This window comes from Salmo salar, chromosome ssa27, assembly GCF_905237065.1.
Source record: "Salmo salar chromosome ssa27, Ssal_v3.1, whole genome shotgun sequence".
In the NCBI taxonomy this organism is placed as follows: Eukaryota; Metazoa; Chordata; class Actinopteri; order Salmoniformes; family Salmonidae; genus Salmo; species Salmo salar.
Window position 1 is genome coordinate 3,868,271 of NC_059468.1, and position 24,684 is coordinate 3,892,954.

At 45.8% G+C, this 24,684-nt stretch overlaps 2 protein-coding genes across 3 annotated transcripts in view; both read right to left on the reverse strand.

Annotated features, from left to right (window-relative positions):
- Window positions 1-270: 270 nt before the first annotated feature.
- On the reverse strand, window positions 271-3,921 carry LOC106588218 (casein kinase II subunit beta). 2 transcript variants are annotated; one of them, XM_014176991.2, is made up of 7 exons: window positions 3,663-3,921; window positions 3,054-3,134; window positions 2,616-2,757; window positions 2,179-2,294; window positions 1,989-2,064; window positions 1,415-1,604; window positions 271-1,176 (listed from the first exon to the last, which is right to left on the reverse strand). In XM_014176991.2, exons 2-7 carry the CDS (start codon window positions 3,123-3,125, stop codon window positions 1,086-1,088), a joined length of 687 nt encoding a protein of 228 aa, XP_014032466.1. In that variant the 5' UTR covers window positions 3,126-3,134; window positions 3,663-3,921; the 3' UTR covers window positions 271-1,085. The 2 variants fall into 2 exon arrangements, with proteins under 2 accessions (XP_014032466.1, XP_014032467.1); XM_014176992.2 differs by having other exon boundaries at window positions 2,655-2,757; window positions 3,663-3,920.
- A 1,967-nt stretch (window positions 3,922-5,888) lies between these two features.
- Window positions 5,889-24,684, reverse strand: part of LOC106588219 (protein PRRC2A) — a 53,731-nt gene continuing 34,935 nt past the window's right edge. Inside the window, 6 exon segments of the mRNA XM_014176994.2 lie at window positions 5,889-10,008; window positions 10,011-10,310; window positions 10,312-11,866; window positions 12,332-12,554; window positions 12,834-13,152; window positions 19,133-19,392. Of these exon segments, the coding sequence (XP_014032469.2) occupies window positions 8,806-10,008; window positions 10,011-10,310; window positions 10,312-11,866; window positions 12,332-12,554; window positions 12,834-13,152; window positions 19,133-19,392 (3,860 nt within the window). The 3' untranslated portion in view covers window positions 5,889-8,805.

Genomic DNA, 24,684 nt, shown 5'->3' on the forward strand with positions numbered 1-24,684 from the left:
CGTACATGTGCAGTAGGGTGATGAAACCCCTACTACATCACAAACAAAAAACTTCTCCCAAATAGAAGCAGATTTTCTGTTGCTATATTTGACATAAATATTTCTACTATGTGTGGAGGGTCACCAGTCAAGTCAGTGCAGTTGTGGAGAGAGATGTGTCCTGTTGTAGTGATACTAGCCCAGCAACATGTGACAGAGCTGACATTCTCACAATGCAGTACCAGCACAAACAGGACTGTTGTTTTGGGTGACGCACACAGAGACAGTAGGTAGGTTGGTATGTCTTTTCTGGGTCATTCTAGACCATTTAATTCAATTCAGGTTTATTCGTGTCTATCCTACATCACACATATACAAATTCAAAGCTATAATGTGTCCTAGACTCGCACTTCCTGTAAACCACAAATCACAGCGTGCGTCTCTCTGTTTAAGGCAAATTTGACAGAACACTATTGTGAATGACCACCTTGACACACTGGCCTCAGTGAGTGTCACACAATAAAATAGTGATACAAGCCTGAGTGTGTGCCTTGGTAAAACAATGGTTTACAGAAGCAGGTGAGATGGCGACACCCTTAGTGACAGATTTTGTCCTTATCAACCAAGCAGTCTCTGTGAGAGCCAGCCAGTGTACATGCGTATGGGGGTAGAGCAGGGATTACTGTTCAACCAGTGGTGACGGTCTACCACGACCCTTTACCAAACCGTGCCAAAGACAGGACAGAAAAAAACAGAACATGGCGAGAGTTCATCGTGGCAAAATAGGGTAATATCACAAAAGGAAACAGTAGCGTCAAATCCAATAACATCCATGGACTTTCTTTCCCTCCCCCTTTTCTGTTTTGGCACTGGTGAGTTTGGTAACAGACGCATGTAATTCTAAGTGTGTGCGTGTGGGTTTGGGATAGAACCTGTGCGTTTGTCTCGCTCACATTTAACTTTTTACACATTGTTCTCAAACGTCCTAACCTAAACCAAATAATAAAGTCTACAGGACGGGGAGGAAGCATCTGTATGGAGCTTGGTGCAGCTGACCCGTCCCCTCATAATCATCATCTTCTCTCCCTTCTCTTTCTCTCTGGGCTTTAGCGGATGGCTTTGACAGGGCTCTTGAAGCTGGAGGCTGCTTGCAGCTGGAGCTGGTAGGCCATGGGGTGAATCTTGAATCCATAAAGCCTGTTGTGAGGACATGAGAATTCATTACATCTTGATGAGCGTGTGATAGGGGTCTATGAAGAGATTCTATTACGGTAGCACTTATTTTACATGACTGTTTCCTATGGTATGTACCTGATATTTATTAGGAAATGATCCGCTATGAGTAGAAATTGATCTAGGACTTGCTTTCAGTGAGTTACGTGGGAATGACATGAAAAGGCACAACCCTATTTTAGGGTGACACAGTTGTACTGACCTTGGCACAAACTGGTTGGCAGGCCTCTTGGGCCTGTACTCAGGGTGCACCATGAAGAGCATGTGTGGGAATCCAGTGCCGAAGTAGGCCCCGTCCGTGTGGTGGTGCCGGGAGGACTTGGGCGTGTACACGTCCATACACTTAGGGCAGTACAGCTTCACCATAGCCTCGCCTGGGATATCTGACAGACCTAGGGAGGGATAGGGGGAGAGTTTAGAGACGTTACTGGTCTGAAGTTATTATGAAATGCTCGAGGACACACTACTGTATTCATCCAGGTGTCTTTTGGAAACAAGATTAGATTTGACATGGATCATAATACATTCAAATCTTACACAGAGGATTCAACGATACAGTACACGGAGGATCTGTGTCGCATAGTTTGGGTTAAGAAAGCAATGTGGCTGGGTACCCAGAATTGTTTTTGTCTTTGGCACACGAACATTCAAAACCAAGATACAAATGTTGCTCTTTGAGATTAATCAAAACGACCCTTAAGTCTTATACAGTCAATAACTTGTCTCCACACTAGGCGTGGGTGGTAATGGTTGAAACAAGACATACACACACTCACCAATGGGCAGCATGGGCTGGTTCTCACAATAGACGCGGGGGCAGTAGCCAAAGTCCCCCTGTTGATACTTCTCCAACTGAGAAAGAGAGATAAATGGAGAATGTGAAAAACATTTCAGGAGAAATGCTGCATACATGTGATATGCAGCCTTTCAACAAACATTGGAAACAGAGAAAGGTAGTTGCTGTACCATCTGAGCGATGCCCCTGTTGGTGAGGATGTATCGTGCATGGATCAGCCCGTAAAGCATCTCTGCTGCCTGCTCTATGAGGTCACTCTGATTGGGGTTGTCCTCCAGCTCCTCATCTGTGGAACATAGAGTGGAGGGTAGAGCTTATAAGAGAGGGGAAGAAGCCACTCATATGTTCTGATTTAAAGATTACTCACAAAAGCATAATTGTGAACATAACTGTGACGTCTTTACACATGCTAAAGATATCGGCATCCCAAAAATATTGAATTGGGCGTTTTAGTGCTGGGCTAGAACAAACGCCTGCCACACACTATAACTCAGGATCAGGGTTAGTGACCACTGAGGCAATTTAGTGTGCATACACAACTTTAACACTGGGGTGATGCAACCATAATATTTGTATTCTGATCTAAATTGTGTGGGATGTTCTGTACTTCCGAGTGCAGTAGAGATGGTTCTGGAGTTGGGCTGACCTGGTTCTAGGTCCAGGATCATGTCCAGGGCCTGGCGGTAGTGGGGAACCTGCTCATTGAGCCCAGTCAGGTTGAACTTGTCCTGGATGTAGTCCTCATCCACCTGCCAATGGAGGAGAGGACAGAAGCGGTGACAGAAGTTAGCGACAAATGCCAGACCTATTCATGCTTGAAAGTGAGTTTGTGTAGTGAGGGGTGGCTGTGAATAACAGGATTTTACTCGAGCACTACTCAACTCACCACCTGCCTATCAGTACCTTGGTTAGCTGAATCAGGTGTGTAGGGCTGAAGCAAAAACCTGCACTTCCAGGATAAAGGATTGGCCACCCGTCTTAGCTTACATTCACTTTTTGGTCAATGAGTTTGGCTATATTGCCCTGGGTGCTGTTAGATACTGACCTCACAGAAAAACTCGTTTCCCCTCAGTCCACAGAACCAGGAGATCCATGACACTTCCTCTGAACTGCTCATCTCGGGAGACTAAAGGGTAAAGACGTTCAACAACAGAGCCATTCAGTCATGTGAAAACGGCGGTTGATAGTTCAGCAACACAAAGATATCATAGGTAGCTAGCTACAATAAGACAAACATAATTATATCAAAACCATAAGAGCAATTAGCTAGGTAACTAGAAAACGTTAACTGTAGGTTTACCTAGTTTGCTACCGTTACCGCGCAAATGTGTAGTTAACGCTAACTAGCTAAATCATTGGTGACGTTAGTTGACATTGGAAGTGTACGAAATAAGGATATTACCCATGAAAATACCTATGTTACATCAACAATCATAATTAGTGGCGTACCCAAGAGTTTGCTAAATGACCAGCAGAAAATGATAGCTAGCTTAGTTACATCATTAGCTAGCAGCTAACGTTAAAGCCAGGTGGAAATTCAATATGGCGCATCGTCCAAACTAGGCCGCATTTTAATTGGATCAGTTTTCAGTCGCAAGTCCTCTTAGCTATAGCATATCTCACGTTAATACATGTAGTAATTCTGGTAACTTACCCCGTCTTTAATGGGTTTAACGCCAGTAAAATATAAGAAACGTAATATTCAGTGTTGTAAATAAAATGGACACCACCTCCCAGTAAACCGCTGCAGTAGGCGTTTTCGTTGTAGGCAAATTGATGACGTTCAAATTCAGAGACTATGGGTACTGTAGTTTTGAAGTCCTTCAACAACAATATTAAGAGAAAGGCAGAAAAACAGAGGTTTCATTGCGTTGTGATTTTAATATATTGTCCAGTATAAAATGTAGGATGGGAACAGAAGTTATAATTTCTTCTTATATAGACCAGAAACTCTCAATCTTCTCTGGTAAACCATCAGTGAGGGCAGTCCAGAGCGGATAGATACGATTTGATTTGAATATCAAATGTATTTGTCACATGCGCCGAATACAATAGCTGTAGACCTTAGTGAAATGATTACTTACAAGCCCTTAACCAACAATGCATTTTTAAGAAAATACTGCCAAAAAATTAAGCGATAAGAATAACAAATTCCTCATCTGCTTGTAATGACTTTTTACAGATTATATGCCTTCGGGGTCTTTCGTGAATCATGCTGTAACAAAGATGGCCACGTTCTGTACATTTAACATTTACATTTAAGTCATTTAGCAGACGCTCTTATCCAGAGCGACTTACAAATTGGTGCATTCACCTTATAATATCCAGTGGAACAACCACTTTACAATAGTGCATCTAAATCTTTTAAGGGGGGGTTAGAAGGATTACTTTATCCTATCCCAGGTATTCCTTGAAGAGGTGGGGTTTCAGGTGTCTCCGGAAGGTGGTGATTGACTCCGCTGTCGTGAGGGAGCTTGTTCCACCATTGGGGTGCCAGAGCAGCGAACAGTTTTGACTGGGCTGAGCGGGAACTGTGCTTCCTCAGAGGTAGGGAGGCGAGCAGGCCAGAGGTGGATGAACGGAGTGCCCTTGTTTGGGTGTAGGGCCTGATCAGAGCCTGAAGGTACGGAGGTGCCGTTCCCCTCACAGCTCCGTAGGCAAGCACCATGGTCTTGTAGCGGATGCGAGCTTCGACTGGAAGCCAGTGGAGAGAGCGGAGGAGCGGGGTGGCGTGAGAGAACTTGGGAAGGTTGAACACCAGACGGGCTGCGGCGTTCTGGATGAGTTGTAGGGGTTTAATGGCACAGGCAGGGAGCCCAGCCAACAGCGAGTTGCAATAATCCAGACGGGAGATGACAAGTGCCTGGATTAGGACCTGCGCCGCTTCCTGTGTGAGGCAGGGTCGTACTCTGCGAATGTTGTAGAGCATGAACCTACAGGATCGGGTCACCGCCTTGATGTTGGTGGAGAACGACAGGGTGTTGTCCAGGGTCACGCCAAGGCTCTTAGCACTCTGGGAGGAGTGGCTTTGGTTTTATATGGCTTGCAGTACCCAGTCAAGGGCTTAGGATAGCACTAAGACCAATAACCGTCAAAGCTCTAAACGGGAGTGAAAATCTCCCAGCCCTTGTTAAGACTTGCAGGACTTTATCCCACATCATCTCAATGCAACCCAGACACTTTAATTAGGCTAAAGCCTTTCTAGGTGGGAAGGCCTCGATCCTACAAACGCTTGATTAACAGCTAAGCGCTCTATCCAGCAAGCACCCATCCATAACTGAGCAGTATTTCCCAATCAAATAAATTGCAATGTCCTATCCTCCATACACTGATCATCAATCTGCAAGACCATGATGTACAGTACCAGTCAAGTTTGGACACAGCTACTCATTCAAGAGTTTTTCTTTATTTTGACTATTTTCTACATTGTAGAATAATAGTGGACATAAACTATGAAATAACACATATGGAATCATGTCTTCAAAGCAACCACCCTTTGCCTTGATGACAGCTTTGCACACGCTTGGCATTCTCTCAACCAGCTTCACCTCGATTGCTTTTCCAACAGTCTTAAAAAGGAGTTCCACATATGCGGAGCACTTGTTGGCTGCCTTTCCTTCACTCTGCGGTCCAACTAATCCCAAACCATCTCAATTCCATAGTTTTGATATCTTCACTATTATTCTACAATGTTGAAAATAGTAAAAATAAAGAAAAACCCTTGAATGAGTAGGTGTCCAAACTTTTGACTGGTACTGTACATGCATATCAGTGCAGAGAACCACCTACCATTGCCCAGGTGCTGAAATTAATAAAGATTTAATTTGTGTCAACTTCTTCACATGGGGGCAATTCATAATAAACTCAAGACAAAACCAGATTTTCCATTAAAACAAAAGTTTATTCTCTGTAATTTTATTATAATAAGACACTTCTCTGCTTGTACATTGCTCCCTTGAACTTAAAAAATGGCAACATTTGTGGGAATGTAAGTTGGGGTAGACAAAAACGTTGATATATACACATGTATATATTGGTATGTTACGGTTCCATTAATAAACCATAAATTATAGAACAGCTTTAACCACTCCAGGTACCTTGGTAATGCTGTAAATATAGTACAATCTTTGAGGCTTTCAAGAATACACTGTTTTCTTTAAACATGGATACATACAATATGAGCACATCAATAGTAAGAGTTAAGGAAGGATGCAGGGCTCATAAGCCTGTGTTAAGTGTATGGCTACCAATGTTTTTTTTCTTCACAGGCAAGGCAAGCTGCACCCATGGATGTGGTAATGCTTAGTAGAAGTCAGTGGAAAATAAAATGTACCCACTTCATTTTTGCCTACCTTGGTGTATGGCAAAAATGGCAGTATACCCAAGTAACTGATTATGTACTTAATTTGGATAAACATATACTTTAATGTATATACATAAATGTATAAGAAAGAACTGTAGAATTGTCTTAATATAGTTCTTAAAACTAAGTGTGGGCAAACAAGGCAAAAGTGTTTGCCATTCACATGACCTCCCCCCCAAAAAGTATACAGACACCAGAAATGCATGCACACACAAATGCACACTCAAATGCCCTACTCAAAACATCCCAAAGCTAATCTTAAAATGGTGGCTGTCAGTAAACAAACAAACCCCAACTTACAAGCAGTGAAAAATGTATGCAGATAAATAAAATAAAGTTATAATCTTATCCATTTCAACTTGGATGCCGCCCCCATCAAATTTTCAAAACAAGCTGTAAGCCATTTTGTGAATCTGTCAGTCTACATCAAAAGTTCTAAACCCATGTATTCCCTGTAACACTCTAAGAGAATAGTATTATACCTTGCAAATGTATTTGGACATTTGAGAAATCAGTGGTGTGACATCACCTTGGCCATTTTCCACCATAGTCCAAGATTCAGTTCAATTGAGCTATATAGTTGCCACCGAGGTTTTGGAAAGGTTGTCTTGAAATAATGTACACTTTGAAAATACTTCCTCAATATGGAGCTCTTGCCAGCCCGACTTTTGTTACAGGGGTCTCTTCTACAGCACAGTGCAGTTGTATTTGAGTAGAGCGCCTTCCTACATTGAGTAGGACAGCATGAATATAGTAGTACAATACTCTTGATGGCCAAACTTAGCACTCTGGAACCAGAGTACGACACCTGCTGCATAATGTAACAAATCTGTTCAATAAAAATACACCAACAAGTTTTTTATACTAATAGGAGTGGACTCATTTATCAATTGAAGAAAATAAAAAAATTCGAAAAGAAAATAGTCAAACGGTATCTTAAAATAAGAGCATATAACTTTATATTTCTTTCTCGCAACATGACTTGCATTTTCATTGAACAAATGTTTCCCTGACCAGAAGTTTCATGTGAAAGTATCTTGAGAAAAAAAATTGCCTCCACAGAAAATGTATTTGTTTTATTTTTATATAAAGCATTCAAGCTATTAATTCAGTGTTCTTAGGGTAAACAAACTTGATGAATAGGAGAATCTTTCTTCCGCAAAACGTCCTTTTTTGCAGTGTATATAACAGGGCTCTCCAACCCTGTTCCTGGAGCACTACTGTCCTGTAGAATTTCACACCAACCCTAATCTAGCACACACGTTTCTCAAAATTAGCTAGTTGATAAACTGAACCAGGTTAGTTACAACTGGGGTTGGAGCGAAAAACTACAGGAGGGTAGCTCTCCAGGAATAAGGTTGAGACCCTTGGTATAGAACGTCTGTAGCTTGTGAGAAGAGAATGCTACGTTGAGAGGACCTTTTATCTAACAGGAACAAAAGAGCAACAGAAAGTAATAAGAGCAGGTCAACAATAACAAAATCACACCGTCTAGTTCTGAACAAGCAGCAAAGACATTGATATTAGAGACAACAATCAATGTGAGGAGAGTGTGGATGGGTGAGCAGTAGTACTTCAACTGGCCTGTTGTGGCTGTCACAGTAATTAAAGAGATGTACTTGTTCGTCGGGAGATCAAAAACTCAGAGGGAGGTGGGGGGGGTATTGTATAAAAAGTTATTTTAAAGACCTGCTTTGCAGAAGAAAAATACACACCCCTAACTTTTTAAGGGGGGGGGGGGGGGCTGAAACAAAACTGACAAGAGGCAAAGAGGGGAAACAAAACAAAGTTAATTATTTTGTATAAATCTATGGTACAATTGTTCTCGTTAAAATAAGAACCTGCACCCCCCCACCCCACGTGGGAAAATATAATGCAGATAACTGCCCTACAGAATACCACCCCAGCCCAAAGCGTGGTAGAAATATACACAGGTACATAAATATAAAAATCTGCCTTCTCCTGGTTAGCCAATTTATCCAACATGTTTATCATGACATGTTTAACATATCATACTGCATACACACAAACTACTGCGCGTGATTGTGTATGTCTGTTATATGTCATATTGTGCTTGTAAATGCAAACACGTGTGTTGTTTTTTAAAAAATGTTTTCGGTCAAAAGGTGTGTGTTCAAAACGAACAAGCGTGTCTGCTGATCCTAAATCGGGGTGGAATTCTGAAGGGTGGTGGTGGGTACAACTGAAAAGGGGGGAGCAGAGTGACACTTTACAATAACGGACGGTAGATAGTAGATGGATGAAGAGCGAAAGAAGCCTAACGTGTGTACATTGTCTCCATAACTATGTATTGAACAATAATGTGCTAATATGTTAAGGGACGAGAACAGAGAGGCTGAAGGAACGACAGACAAAGGGATAAATAACAGTGGGGCGGGGTGGATGCATTTGAAATGTTTCCAGATCTTCCACTTCACTTCCTGTTTTTGGGGGAGGGCCAGTTTCCACGGCGCTCGCCGCGTTGGCCCCCTCCGTTTCCGGCTCCGCCTCCACCACCACTGGGCGGGCCCCGTGGGCCTCTTCCTTCTCTTCCCTCTCTTCCTCCAGCATTGACCCTCCTGTTCTGTCGCTCCATCCCGGGACGCTGGCTGGAGAAGCTTCTCTTGTTGGCCGCCTGCTCTTTCGCCGTCATCTCTCGCTCAACGACCCCTCCTCCTCCCCCGCCTCCACCACCTCCTCTTCCGGGTGGGTGATGATGGTGATGGGAGGAATAGGACTTGCCCCCTCCTCCCTCCCTCTCCCGGAACTCAGTGAAGTCACTGCTCTCAGAGGCGGTCTCCCACTCCTCATTGGCCTGATCGGAGTTCTGGTTGGAGAAGTCGGGGGATTTGGCACCCCCTGCTGGGTTGTGGTGATGCTGAGATTGGGCCTGGCCGGAGATGCCCTGGTTGTAGTGGTGGTGGTGGTGACTGTTTGCATTAGCACTTCCAAGATGGCCACCGGTACTGTTGTTGCTGTTGTTGGTAGCCGTGGTCGCATTGGGGGCATCGCCGGTTGTGGGCGCCGCGATGGGAGTGCCGTCAGTGACATCCTGAACATAACTCTGTCCGGGCGAGGAGGGTCGTCCTCCTCCGATGATCCCGACTCCTCCGTTGATGCGAGCGGCGTTCTCTCGCTCCTTCAGCCGCCGGAAGCGTGGTGGCTTATCCTGTTGATGCTGGGAGCGCCCGTGGCGACGGCGTCTCGGAGGGCGCTCAAAGCCATCACGCGGGACGCGAGGGAAGCCACGCCCATCCGGCCCAGAGAGAGGGAGTGGAAGGGGCCCGCTGGAGTTGGTAGTGGGGTTAGCCATGGATTGCTGGATCCCAACTCCTCCGTTCTCTGTGGAGCCCTGTGGGGCTGGAGTAGGTGCAGCGGGGATAGACTGCGGAGGGGTTGCTCCTCCCTGATTCTGAGCTTGGCTTCCGTCCGCTGCCTTCTCCTTCTTCTCTCCACTGGTTCCACGACCCGTGTCTTTAGGTGCGGCCGACTGCATTGGGGCCTGATGCTTGCGGACCGAGGATGAGGACTTGGAGGCCCAGCCGTGAGGGTCGGCCCTAGATCCTGACCTGTGACCTCCAGCCATTCCTCCTCCACCACCACTTTTATAGATACCTCCTCCCCCGCCACCTCCTCCCCCGCCACCTCCCCCCCCCTGCCCCTCCTGGAGGGCACACCTCTGGGGGTGAACACCCGGGCATGGGAGCCTCTGGGTGGGCCGGAGCCGCTACCGGTAACGTTATCTGTGCCGCTGCCGTTCTTGGTGCTGGACTTGCGGTCTTCTTTGTCCGACTGGGCTAGGTCGCTGGCGGCACTCTCGCTGCCCGTCTCTGACCCCCTCTGCCTCCTCCTCTTTGGGACCTCCTCATATTCAGAACCCTCGCTGCGGGTCTCGCTCTGATTACGGGCACGCCCCGGGTTGGCCTGCGACCCCCCTCGGCCGCGCCTTCCCCCCCAATGCCTCGTCGTAGCCTCCGCCGGATCGGTAGTCTCGGCTGCTCCTGCTGCCCGCTGCCCTGCCACGGCTAACGCTGCCAGCCCCGGCCATGCCCGTGTAGGTGCCTCGGTAACCCCGGCCGCGCCCGTAGAACTCGCCACCTCGCCCGACTCTGCTGCCACGGGCCGAGACGCTGTGGTAGGACGCACCACCGCCCCTCTCGAAGGAACGCTCTCTGTCCCGCCTGTTAGAGGGGTGGCCGGAGTACCCTGATGAGGGGGTAGAGTTGACCCCATTTTTGGGCCCCTTACCCACTCCTCCTCGTTCGTTTGCTGCTCGATCCTTCCCTCCATTTCTGGGTTTAGGACCGGTCTGAGCCGGCTCTTCTTTACCAGACACTGCAGCGAAGCTCTGTGGGCCGGAGGATCCTTCCTGCTTGACTGATGAATGGCCTCCATCTTGTCTTTCGTCTTTGTCTTTTCCGAAACCTCCGCTGGTCTTTTCTCCTCCCTCGCCCTCCCCTCCTCCCTCTCTCTTCAGCACAGGCCTCTTGATAGGCCCCGCCCTCTTGTTGGTGTTGCCGCCTCCCGATTGGCCACCGGCGGGTTTGTTGTGGTCAGACGCTGTTGGGTGATTGGATGAATCCTCCCCTCCGCGGGAGTTTCCACCCATTGCTCTCCTGTTGTGTGAGGAGGGGACCCCTGTGTTGCTGCTGCCAGGCCTTGGCCCCCACTGGGTCTCAGTCTTGTGTTCCCTCCCGCCTCGCTCCCTCTGGTTGGGCTTGGGGTCACGGTGGTGGTGCTGCTCCTGGCCCTGCCTCTGCTGCTGGGACTGAGGATGGGACTGCTGAGATGTCACAGAGGGCTGAGAGTGGCTGTGGACAGGGCCCATCTTATCCTGCTTCATTTCTCTGCTGCTTCCTGCTTCATGTCTCTGCCCGGTTTCTGTGTCGGCCTCGCGCTGAGGTGGGAGGTGATGCAGGACCGCCTTTCCACTGCCGTCCTCCCTGGATGAGGAAGAGGAGGATGAGCAGGAGGAGAGGGACGGCTGTTGGAGCAAGGGCGAGGGGTCACCCTTCTTCGGGGCTTCGCCTCCTCTCTCGCTGCGGCCATTCTCGGGCTTGTGGAGATGGAGGGGGAAGGGGGCTTGATGTTGTTGATGACCATGGTGTTGAGGGTGGTGGGAGTTGTTATTCTCCAGGGGGGAGAGGTCAGTGCGCCCGTTGCGGTCGTAGTGGGGGCGAGGGGCCCCCCAGATCTGGCCCTGTTGCTGGCCGCCCTTGTGGCCCTGGCCCTCATCCTGGTGGCTGAAGCCTCCGCCACTCCCCCTTTGTTGCTGTTGCTGGTGGGGGGCCATGCGGGAGCCCTGGTCGTGGAAGTTGCTGTAGTTGCCCCGGCCTCCCATGTAAGACTGGTGGTGGTGACTGCCTCCTCCCTGGCCCCCCACCTGAGTGCCCACAGGTGGTGGGGTCTGGTTGGAGGAGCCCAAGCCAGAGTTGGGCTGCTGGATGGGGCCTAGCCCTCCCTCTCGCAAACCACGGACTGGAGGGGTGTCACTCCTAAAATAAAGACCAGAGATTTTATAAAAGACACTTACGGAAACCGCATCCTGTACTTACAACACTGACTCAATTCAAATATTTATAATCTAATGTGATTTCAACTAATATATATTTTCCTATTCAATCAGTATTGTATGATCTGACAATTAAAGGGATACTTCAGGATTTGGGCAAAGGGGCCCTTTATCTACTTCCCCAGAGTCAGATGAACTCAAGGATACCATTTTTGTGCCTCTGTGTCCAGTATTAATTTAGAGGTCGTTTCGCAAGCCAATGCTAACTAGCGTTAGCACAATGACTGGAAGTCTAATGCTAGTTCGCAATTGCGCTAGAGGTAGCTAGCAACTTCCTTTAAAAAGTAGGCAGAGAAATAGTTTCCACACGTAAATCTGACTCTGGGGAAGTAGATTAGTAGTATCCCTTAAAATGATTGTGATTGACATTTGACCACCCCCATCTTACCTAGTCCCATTGCCACTGACATTGTCCTCTTCCAGAGCCTGCTTCTGTCTCAGAGGGGAACTCAGTCCCCTGCCTTCGCTGCCCGCGGGGAACACCTCGGGCCCCCAGGCCAGTTTGGGGTCCATAGGGGGCGTCCCACGGTGGGGGTGTCCCGGGTGCTGCTGCCTGTCAAAGTTGTCCGAACCAGAACCTCCCGAATCGGAGCGCTCTCGTCCCATCATCCCTGCAACAGAGATGCGTCACGTTAGAAAAGTCACACACAATTATTCAAATTTTGGCTGAAAACCTGGTGCTATTTCTTATAGCATTTTAACTTTATTGCATTACCATAATCTCTATGGGCTAAATCCTACATTTAAATCTGGTTTGCACAAATCTGCCATTGACCTCAATAGAGGATTTACAATGTTTTGTTCCTTCACGAAACTAAGTTCCATGCAAATTCAGATTCAGCTCTATGACAATATGCCTACTCCTTAACCACACTACCATGAGTACCCACCTGCGTGTTGCATGTTGGCCGGATAGTAGTCCATGGGCCCTGGAGGGCGACCCTGCATCATCCGGGGGTCCATGTAGGGCATCATCATCCAGCGGGGGTCAAAGTTCATGGGCAGGGGGCCGCGGCCCATGGAGCCCTGTGGAGGGTACTGCAGGGTCCCAGACTGCTGCTGCTTGGGACCCTGGGTCTGAGGGGTGGCCCCTGGGCCCTGCTGCTGAGGTGACTGCTGAGGCTGCTGGGGCGGGAGCTGCTGCTGACTCTGTTGGGCTGCTTGGCTGTGCTGCTGCTGCCACTGCTGCTGCTGCTTCATCAGCTGCTCCTGAAGACACCAAGTGGGCGAGATATTATAATAAATAAATAAGCCATTTAGGAGACCCTTTATCCAAAGTGGCTTAGTCACGCGTGTAGGGCTGAGACATATATCAAGTTAATTCAATTCATTAGAATGTATGTTTTAGCGCAAAAAATTCCAAATGCATGCATCGGGAGAATCAAATTATTTAGTTTCTCGATTTTATGAGCGTTTATGTTCGCTTGTTCTTATCTTGTCTTTTTGGTCTGGTCTCCTTAGTTTCTTTTGTGCTGAGTGCACCTTCCCACTCAAACACATACACCAAGCCCCTCCCCCTGCCACTCGCAACAAAGATGAAAGATCACTTTTTCCTCTCTGACAACAAGCCGTTTCAACTCACCATTTGCATTTGCGCTTTGGTCCAACAGAATCGGTCATACTCTATGTACACTGAAACACATGGAGAAATTTACTGTAATAGAGGAAAATGTAACCTTGTGTCTCAACTCCAAAAAAATGACAAAGAGCAGAGCCTCTCGAGTGGCGCAGCGGTCTAAGGTACTGCATCACAGTGCCAGCGGCGTCACTACAGATCTTGGTTCGATAACGGGCTGTGTCGCAGCCAGCCGCGACCAGGAGACCCATGAAGTGGCACACAATTGGGCCAGCGTCGTCCGGATTAGGAGAGCGTTTGGCTGGCCGGGATGTCCTTGTCCCATCGCACTCAAGCGACACCTGTGGCGGGCCGAGCGCATGCACACTGACACTGTAGCCAGGTGTACAATGTTTCTTCTGACACACTGGTGCGGCTGGCGTCCAGGTTAAGAAAGCATTGTGTCAAGAAGCAGTGCGGCTTGGCGGGGTCGTGTTTAGGAGGACGCATGGCTCTCAAGCTTCAAGTTCGAACGGGAGTTGCAGCGATGGGACAAGACTAACTACCAATTGGATATCATGAAATTGGCGAGAAAAACCTGCAAAACATTTTTTTTTTTATACAAACATTAATAAAACTACAAAAATAACTGAAATATCACATATACATAAGTATTCAGTCCCTTTGCTATGAGACTCGAAATTGAGCTCAGGTGCATCCTGTTTCCATTGATCATCCTTGAGATGTTTCTACAACTTGGGAGTCCACCTGTGGTAAATTCAATTGATTGGACATGATTTGGAAAGGCACACACCTGTCTATATAAAGTCCCACAGTTGACAGTGCATGTCAGAGCAAAAACCAAGCCATGAGGTCAAAGGAATTGTCCGTAGAGCTCCGAGACAGGATTGTGTCGAGGCACAGATCTGGGGAAGGGAACAAAACAATGTCTGCAGCATTGAAGGTCCCCAAGAACACAGTGGCCTCCATCATTCTTAAATGGAAGAAGTTTGGAACCACCAAGACTAACTAGATTTGGCCACCCGGCCAAACTGAGCAATCGGGGGAGAAGGGCCTTGGTCAGGGAGGAGACCAAGAACCCGATGGTCAATCTGACAGAGCTCTAGAGTTCCTCTGTGGAGACTAGAGAACCTTCCAGAAGAACAACAATCTCTGCAGCACTCCACCTATCAGGCCTTCACAGTAGAGATGCCAGACAAAAGCCACTCCTCAGTAAGAAGAACATGACAGCCCGCTTGGAGTTTGCCAAAAGGCACCTAAAGGACTCTGACCATGAGAAACAAGATTTCTCTGGTCTGATGAAACCAAGATTTAACTCTCTGGCCTGAATGCCAAGTGTCACGTCTGGAGGAAACGAGGCACCGCTTATCACCTGGCCAATACCATCCATACGGTGAAGCATGGTGGTGGCAGCATCATGCTGTGCGGATGTTTTTCAGCGGCAGAGACTGGGAGACCAGTCAGGATCGAGGCAAAGATGAACGGAGCAAAGTACAGAGAGATCCTTGATGAAGTCCTGAGTGCTCTGGAGCAGGTTTTCAGACTGGGGTGAAAGTTCACCTTCCAACAGGATAACGACCCTAAGTACACAGCCAAGAGAAAGCAGGAGTGGCTTCAGGAAAAGTCTCTGAATGTCCTTGAGTGGCCCAGCCATAGCACGGAATTGAACCCAATCGATCATCTCTGGAGAGACGTAAAAATAGCTGAGCAGCGACGCTCCCCATCCAATCTGATAGAGCTTGAGAGGATCTGCAGAGAATGGGAGAAACTCCCCAAATGCAGGTGTGCCAAGCTTGTAGCGTCATACCCCAAAATACTCGAGGCTGTAATCGCTGCCAAAGGTACTTCAACAAAGTACTGAGTCTGAATACTTATGTAAATGTCATATTTTAGTTTGATATTTTTTATTAATTCACACAAAAAAAATGTTTTGGTTTGTCATTATGAGGTAGTGTGTGTAGAATGATGATGGGGGAAAAAAACTATTACAGCCTTATTCTAAAATGGATTCAACGTAACAAAATGTGGAAAAAGTCAAGGGGTCTGAATACTTTCCGAACGCACTGTATATTGCTATTCATTATAATTGAAAAGGAAAAAAAAAAACTAAAAAAAGGTGTTATATCAGCACTCTTACTCAGACTGAATTCAAAACAGATTATTTATAGCGTTTGTTGTATTGGGACTGCAGCCATAAAATGGAGCCACAAAAAGGTAGTGGTAAATTCCTCAAACTGGCACTCTGGGAAGGTTAAGCCAATCTGAAATGCAGCGTCAAGGACAGAACAACTACTCTTGTCCCACATTGATTTGGTTTGTATTGATCGGGGGTTATTTTCTGGGACAATGAATGGAACGGTTTGCTTGCTTTGTTGAATGGAACTCCAATTTGGGATGTGAAAGGGACAATATATACCCCAAATACGTCGATTTGACTGGGCTTCAACCCCCACATGTATGTCTCAGCTCTTGTCTACGTCACATCAGGTTTAACAGATTTTACATTACATTTAAGTCATTTAGCAGACGCTCTTATCCAGAGCGACTTACAATTTGTTTTTATTTTATTTTTTTACTTACAAAGATTTGATTTTATTAGGATTTCTTAGTCCAAATAGTCCTCATCTTCGATGAGTCCTTAACCTCTCTAGGGTAGGTGGCACCAAATCGTCCCACCTACGCAACAGCCAGTCTAATCCCGTGGCGCGATATTCAAATACCTTAGAAATGCTATTACTTCAATTTCTCAAACATATGACTATTTTACACCATTTTAAAGACAAGACTCTCCTTTATCTAACCACACTGTCCGATTTCAAAAAGGCTTTACAACGAAAACAAAACATTAGATTATGTCAGCAGAGTACACAGCCAGAAATAATCAGACACCCATTTTTCAAGCTAGCATATAATGTCACATAAACCCAAACCACAGCTAAATGTAGCACTAACCTTTGATGATCTTCATCAGATGACAACCCTAGGACATTATGTTATACAATACATGCATGTTTTGTTCTATCAAGTTCATATTTATATCAAAAACCAGCTTTTTACATTAGCATGTGACGTTCAGAACTAGCATACATACCCCCGCAAACTTCCGGGGAATTTACTAACAATTTACTAAATTACTCACGATAAACGTTCACAAAAAGCATAACAATTATTTTAAGAATTATAGATACAGAACTCCTCTATGCATTCAATATGTCTGATTTTAAAATAGCTTTTTGGTGAAAGCACATTTTGCAATATTACTATAACAAAAATGTTATTACCTTCGCTGTTCTTCGTCAGAATGCACTCCCAGGACTTCTACTTCAATAACAAGTGTTGGTTTGGTCCAAAATAATCCATCGTTATATCCAAACAGCGGCGTTTTGTTCGTGCGTTCAAGAAACTATCCGAAATGGTAAATCAGGGTTACGAGCATGGCGCATTTCGTGACAAAAAAATTCTAAATATTCCATTACCGTACTTCGAAGCATGTCAACCGCTGTTTAAAATCAATTTTTATGCAATTTATCTCGTAAAAAAGCGATAATATTCCGACCGGGAATCTGCGTTTCGGGTAAATAGAGGGAAAAAAAGAAAGACAGGGGCGACCAGTGCACGCGCCTAAGCCCACTGTCCCCTGATCGGCCACTTGACAAAGGCAATAATGTGTTTCAGCCTGGGGCTGGAATGACGACATTCAGCTTTTTCCCGGGCTCTGAGAGCCTATGGGAGCCGTGGGAAGTGTCACGTTACCGCAGAGATCCTTTGTTTTGGAAAGAGATGTCAAAGAAAGCCAATAAATGGTCAGACAGGCCACTTCCTGTAAAGGAATCTCTCAGGTTTTTGCCTGCCATATGAGTTCTGTTATACTCACAGACACCATTCAAACAGTTTTAGAAACTTTAAGGTGTTTTCTATCCATATCTAATAAGTATATGCATATTCTAGTTACTGGGTAGGAGTAGTAACCAGATTAAATCAGGTACGTTTTTTATCCGGCCGTGTAAATACTGCCCCCTAGCCCTAAGAGGTTAAACTTAAAAATACAATTTACAAAACAGACATAATACAATGACATATTGACATGTAAAGAAAAACCATATTTACAAAAGTAAATAAGAAAGAATAATTTTGCTGCACTGAAATCTAGAAATTATACACCCACAAACGTGCCATCATCCATAGCACTAAGCCATTAACTTAATTGGGATAGGGGGCAGCATTGGGAAGTTTGGATGAAAAGCATGCCAAGAGTAAACTGCCTGTTACTCAGGCCCAGAAGCTAGGATATGCATATAATTGGTAGATTTGGATAGAAAACACTCTAAAGTTTCCAAAACTGTTAAAATAATGTCTGTGAGTATAACAGAACTCATATGGCAGGCAAAAACCTGAGAGAAATACAACCAGGAAGTGGGAATTCTAAAGTTTGTAGTTTTTTAAGTGAATGCCTATCCAGTATCCTGTGTCTGTGGGGTCAGATTGCACTTCCTAAGGCTTCCAGTAGATGTCAACAGTCTTCAGAAGTTGTTTCAGGCTCCTATTGTGAAAGGGGAGAGAATAAGACCACTCAGAGCAAGTGGCTCAGCTGAAAGCCATGAGTTGTTTATCGCACATGGCCGTGAGCGAGCCGTTCGTTCTCTTTCATTTCTAATGAAAACGGTATTGTCCGGTTGAAATATTATTGAATATTTATGATAAAAAGATCCTAACGATTGATTATAAACATCGTTTGACATGTTTCCACAAACTTAAATGGAACTTTTTTGACTTTTCGTCTGGATGTTGTCGAGCGCGCTTTGTGCCTTTGGATTACTTAACTAAACGCGCAAACAAAACGGAAGTATTTGGACATAAAGAGGGACTTTATTGAACAAAACAAACATTAATTGTATAACATGGAGTCCTAGGAGTGCCACCAGATGAAGATCAAAGGTCAGCGATTCATTTAATTGCTATTTCTGACTTTTGTGAGTCCTCTCCTTGGCTGGAAAATGTCTATGATTATGTTAGGCGCTGTCCTAACATAATCGCATGGTGTGCTTTCGCCGTAAAGCCTTTTTGAAATCGGACACTGTGGTTGGATTAACAAGAAGTTTATCTTTAAAATGGTGTATAATACTTGTATGTTTGAGGAATTTTAATTATGAGATTTCTGTTGTTTGAATTTGGCGCCCTGCAATTTCACTGGCTGTTGTCGAGGTGGGACGCGTCCCACTAATCCCAGAGAGGTTAATTAGTCATGCCAACATATGCAGTGTTAGTAGAATGTATTTTTCAATAAGCATGCGGATTGGCTGTGATCAAATCATTATTTCCCATGTAGTCCCATATTTGTTTACTCACAATACCCTCTAATATCTTACTGAGTGAAGGGAGTAGACTGATTGGTCGACTATTGGCAGGCGTAAAGGGTTCGTTGTCTTTCGGGATTGGACACAGTTTAGCATGCTTCCATACATTTGGAAATTAACCCTTTTCCAGTGACCAATTAAATATGTATTTCAATCGAGCTGCAATCTGTGGAGCAGCAGAGCGAACCAAATGTAGTCCTTAAGATCATTACCCATAAATGTACATTTGGTAATGACTTCTATTGGTTATTGGACTGACCTGTTGCTGCCTCTGAAAGCGGGGAGGCAGGGACTTCTGGTACTTGGAGAAGCCCTGTCCGGGGAGGGCACTGGCTTGGCGACCTGCTCCTCCTCCCATGCCCTCTACCTTCATTGTGTCTACCACTCCTCCACCACCACCTCCTCCGCTGCGGATGTGAGCACTACCTAGGATCTCCTCCTTCCCTTCCCCAGGCACCAGGACCTCCAGAGGGGGCTGCTGCAGCTGGGGAGTGGGGGGCTGGGGATACACCTGGGCGTCTGGATGGAGGAAGGGGAGAGAATACAGCAATGATATACCACTGGTTGTTGGAAGAGGTAAGCAGATGTGAACGAGCACAAGTAACATGCTATCAAATTTGAAGGAAGGTCAACAGAGGTACTACTGTGAATTTAAGATGCGATAAATCAACAACTTCAAAGATGCACAACTGTTTGGCGAAATCCATATTAACCTTTTGTCTATGGCCCAAACAGACTTTGTTTTAGAGATATCCACATCAAACGGCTAACCAAGTTGAACTATGTAGACAACACCAGGTTGCCGTGTCAAAACTAAGGCTGTTACAGTGACCGCATTTCCACCACACCGGCAGTCACGAGTCATGACCACAGTCAAATTCCACGTGACCGTTTAGTCACAGTAAATAGGCTTCTCCAAAACTGCCCTCTGGTGCCGCTGATAGTCATTAGTAGCCTACCAAATTTGCAAACCACCAGTCGCTAATGGCCTGGTACTCAGCGCTCTATTGTCCCCCTCTAGTCACACTGACATCAATGCAAATGCATTTGAAAATAAAATCAAACACTTCATGATGGCGCCGGAAGACATGGCAGCTGTTTTACGGGCGCATAACCAATTGTGCTATTATGCGTTTTTTTTCTTTGCGTTATTTGTAACTTATTTTGTACATAATGTTTCTGCCACCGTATCTTACGGCAAAAAAGAGCTTCTGGATATCAGGACAGCGATCACTCACCTCGGATTAGACAAAGATTTTTTATTCAACAAGCAGGACGCATAGGCTATACTTCAGACACCCGACAAGGCCGACATCCCCGTTATTGGCAAGAGAAGGAGACGCAGGTACAGAGGACACAGAGCAGGGTGCCTCGTAAGGATCCGGAGAAGGCGAGTGGGAAAGCTGCCTGTACGTTGGCAAGTAATACTGACAGTGGACAATAAATTAGACCATGTACCATCACGAATATCCTACCAACAGGACATCAAAAACTAACATCTTATGTTTCACGGAATCGTGTCTGAATGATGTCATGGATATTCAGCTAGCGGGATACACGCTGCACCGGCTAGACAGAACAGCACAATCCAGTAAGACGAGGGGGGGCGGTCTATGCATATTTGTAAATAACATCTGGTGCACGAAATCGAAGGAAGTCTCTAGATTTTGCTTGCCTGAAGTAGAATATATTGTGATAAATTGCAGGCCACACTACTTGCCTAGAGAGTTCTCAGCTATGCTTTTCGTGGCTGTTTATTTACCACCACAGACCGATGCTAGCACTAAGACCGCACTCAGTCAGCTGTATAAGGAAAAAAGCAAACAGGAAACCGCTCACCCAGAGGCGGTGCTCCTAGTGGCAAGGGAATTTAATGCAGGGAAACTTAAATCAGTTTTACCTCATTTCTATCAACATGCTAAATGCTCAACCAGAAGGAAAACAAATTCTAGATCACCTGTACTCCACACACAGAGATGCAGACAAAGCTCTCCCTCGCCCTCCATTTGGTAAATCTGACCACAATCCTATCCTCCTGATTCCTGTGTACAAGCAAAAATTAAACCAGGAAGCACCAGTGACTTGGTCAATAGAAAAGTGGTCAGATGAAGCAGATGCTAAACTACAGGACTGTTTTGCTAGCACAGACTGGAACATGTTCCGGGATTCTTCCGAAGGCATTGAGGAGTACACCACATCAGTCACTGGCTTTATCAGTAAGTGTATCGAGGATGTCGTCCCCACAGTGACCGTACGTACATACTCTAAACAGAGGCCATGGATTACAGGCAACATCCACATTGAACTAAAGGTTAGAGCCGCCGCTTTCAAGGTGCGGGACTCTAACCCGGAAGCTTATAAGAAATCCTGCTTATGCCCTCCGACGAACCATCAAACAGGCAAAGCGTCAATACAGGACTAAGATTGAATTGTACAACACCGGCTCTGACGCTCGTCTTATGTAGCAGGGCCCGCAAACTATTACAGACTACAAAGGGAAGAATTGCCTCGCGGCTTCTTATTGATACGAGCCTACCAGACAAGCTAAATCATTTCTATGCTCGCTTCGAGGCAAGCAACACTGAAGCATGCATGAGAGCATCAGCTGTTCCGGACGACTGTGTGATCACGCTGTCCGTAGCTAATGTGAGTAAGACCTTTAAACAGGTCAACATTCACAAGGCCGTGGAGCCAGATGGATTACCAGGACGTGTGCTCCGGGCATGTGCTGACCAACTGGCAGGTGCCTTCACTGACGTTTTCAACATGTCCATGATTGAGTCTGTAATACCAATATGTTTCAAGCAGACCACCATAGTCCCTGTGCCCTAGAACACTAAGGTAACCTGCCTAAATGACTACAGACCCGTAGCACTCACATCCGTAGCCATGAAATGCTTTGAAAGGCTGGTAATGGCTCACATTGACACCATTATCGCAGAAACCCTAGACCCACTCCAATTTGCATACCGCCCAAACAGATCCACAGATGATGCACTCTCCACAGCACTCCACACTGCCCTTTCCCACCTGGAAAAAAGGAACACTTATGTGAGAATGTTCTTCATTGACTACAGCTCAGTGTTCCAACACCATAGTACCCTCAAAGCTCATCACTAAGCTAAGGATCCTGGGACTAAATACCTCCCTCTTCAACTGGATCCTGGACTTCCTGACGGGCCGCCCCAGGTGGTGAGGGTAGGTAGCAATACATCCACCACGCTGATCCTCAACACTGGAGCCCCTCATGGGTGCGTGCTCAGTCCCCTCCTGTACTCCCTGTTCACCCACGACTGCGTGGCCAGGCACGACTCAAACACCATCATTAAGTTTGCAGACGACACAACAGTGCCTGATCACCGACAACGACGAGACAGCCTGTAAGGAGGTCAGAGACCTGGGCGGGTGGTGCCAGAATAACAACCTATCCCTCAACATAATCAAGACAAAGGAGATGATTGTGGACTACAGGAAAAGGAGGACCGAGCACGCCCCCATTCTCATCGACGGTGCTGTAGTGGAGCAGGTTGAGAGCTTCAAGTTCCTTGGTGTCCACATCACCAACAAACACCAAGACAGCCATGAAGATGGCACGACAAAGCCTATTCCCCCTCAGGAAACTATAAAGATTTGGCATGGGTCCTCAGATCCTCAAAAGGTTCTACAACTGCAACATCGAGAGCATCCGGACTGGTTGCATCACTGCCTGATACGGCAACTGCTCGGCCTCCGACAGCAAGCATGACAGAGGGTAGTGCGTACGGCCCAGCACATCACTGGGGCTAAGCTGCCTGCCATCCAGAACCTCTATAACAGGAGGTGTCAGAGTAAGGTCCTAAAAATTGTGTAATACCCCAGCCACCCCTGTCATAGACTGTTTTCTCTACTACGGCATGGCAAGCGGTACCGGAACGCCAAGTCCAGGACCAGCAGTTTTTACCCCCAAGCCATAAGACTCCTGAACATGTAATCAAATGGCTACCCGGACTATTTGTTTTGTGTCCCGCCCCCCCAACCCCTCTTTTACGCTGCTGATACTCTCTGTTTATCATATATGCATAGTCACTATACATTCATGCACATATTACCTCAATTAGCCCGACTAACCGGTGCCCCCGCCACCCCTTCTTTTACACTACTGCTACTCTCTGTTTATCATATATGCATAATCACTTTAACATTTACATTTACATTTACGTCATTTAGCAGACGCTCTTATCCAGAGCGACTTACAGTAGTGAATGCATACATTTCATACAATTTCATAATTTTTTTTTGCTGGCCCCCCGTGGGAATCGAACCCACAACCCTGGTGTTGCAAACACCATGCTCTACCAACGGTCGCCTAGGATAGGGGGGCGCTACAGCGATTTTTGAAAAAAATTCGTGCCCATTTTAACCGGCCTCCTACTCAAACTCAGAAGCTAGGATATGCATATAATTAATACTTGTGGATAGAAAACACCCTAGAGTTTCTAAAACTGTTTGAATGGTGTCTGTGAGTATAACAGGACTCATATGGCAGTCAAAACCCCGAGACCGATCGTAACAGGATGTGGAATTCTGAATTGCGGACTCAACTTCATCACTTTGCCTATAAATCACACCGTGAGCAATGGTTCATTGAGCACTTCCTATTGCTTCCACTAGATGTCCCCAGTCTTTACAAAGTGGTTTGAGTCTCCTACTGTGAAAACTGACTGAATGACACGCTGTGGAACGTGGTCACATGAGGAGGGCCATCACCATTATGACGCCGGCTCCCCTGGCTACCCTCCCCTTTCGAAACGTTTAGAAAGACAATGCAATCGTCCCCCTTGAATCTTATTGGAGCTGTGGTTGAAAAAGGCCCGAAAGATTGATGTTATACAACGTTTGACATGTTTGAACGAACCCCCCCCAAAAAAAATGCATTTTATTGAAAGAGGAGTCCCGCGGCCGACGGAACTTTTGGAGCAGCCTTCAGAACGCGCTAACAAGAACAAGCTATTGGGACGTAAAGGATTAACTTTTTCGAAGTAAAATACATTTGTTGTGGACCTGGGATTCCTGGAAGTGCTTTCTGAGGAAGATAATCAAAGGTAAGGGATTATTGACAATAGTATACAAGAGTAGATTTGATATGCGATTGTTCCAAGATGGCGCTGACCTGTAACGGTAGCCTATTTTTCTGAGTATCGCATCCCCTTTTATCGCAAAGTGTGATTACCCAGTAAAGTTATTTTTAAATCTGGCATTACAGGTGCTTTCAAGAGATATTCATCTATAAATCTTAGAATGACAATATTACATTTTAAAAATGTTTTTGAATAGTAATTTAGTAAATTGTAGCGCTGTTTCACCAGATGCATTTGAGGGAAAATAGTTAGTCAACGTCACGCGCCGATGTAAAATGCTGTTTTTATATATAAATATGAACTTTATCGAACAAAAGAATGCATGTATTGTGTAACATGATGTCCTAGGAGTGTCATCTATTGAAGATTGTCAAAGGTTAGTGCTGCATTTAGCTGTTTTTTGGTTATTTGTGATGCATGTGGTTGGTCGGAAAATGGCTATGTGGCTACTTTTACGATATACTCTAACATAATCTAATGTTTTGCTTTTGCTGTAAAGCCTTTTTGAAATCGTACAACGTGGTTCGATTCAGGAGAGGTGTATCTATAAAACGATATAACATAGTCCTATATTTGAAAAAAGATATATATTAAATTTCGTTATGCTAATGGCGATAGGATTTTTCGCTGGATGTCCGTCCCGGAGCCCGCCCAGAGGTTAACCATACATACATGTACATACTACCTCAATTAG

Excerpts from the sequence above, each read along its gene's own strand:
- LOC106588218 (XM_014176991.2), bottom strand. The coding sequence starts at position 3,125 with ATGAGCAGTTCAGAGGAAGTGTCATGGATCTCCTGGTTCTGTGGACTG. Across the intron at positions 2,758-3,053 it reads GAAACGAGTTTTTCTGTGAG|GTGGATGAGGACTACATCCA; the intron begins GTCAGTATCTAA and ends CTCCATTGGCAG. Across the intron at positions 1,605-1,988 it reads CCAGCCCATGCTGCCCATTG|GTCTGTCAGATATCCCAGGC; the intron begins GTGAGTGTGTGT and ends ATCCCTCCCTAG.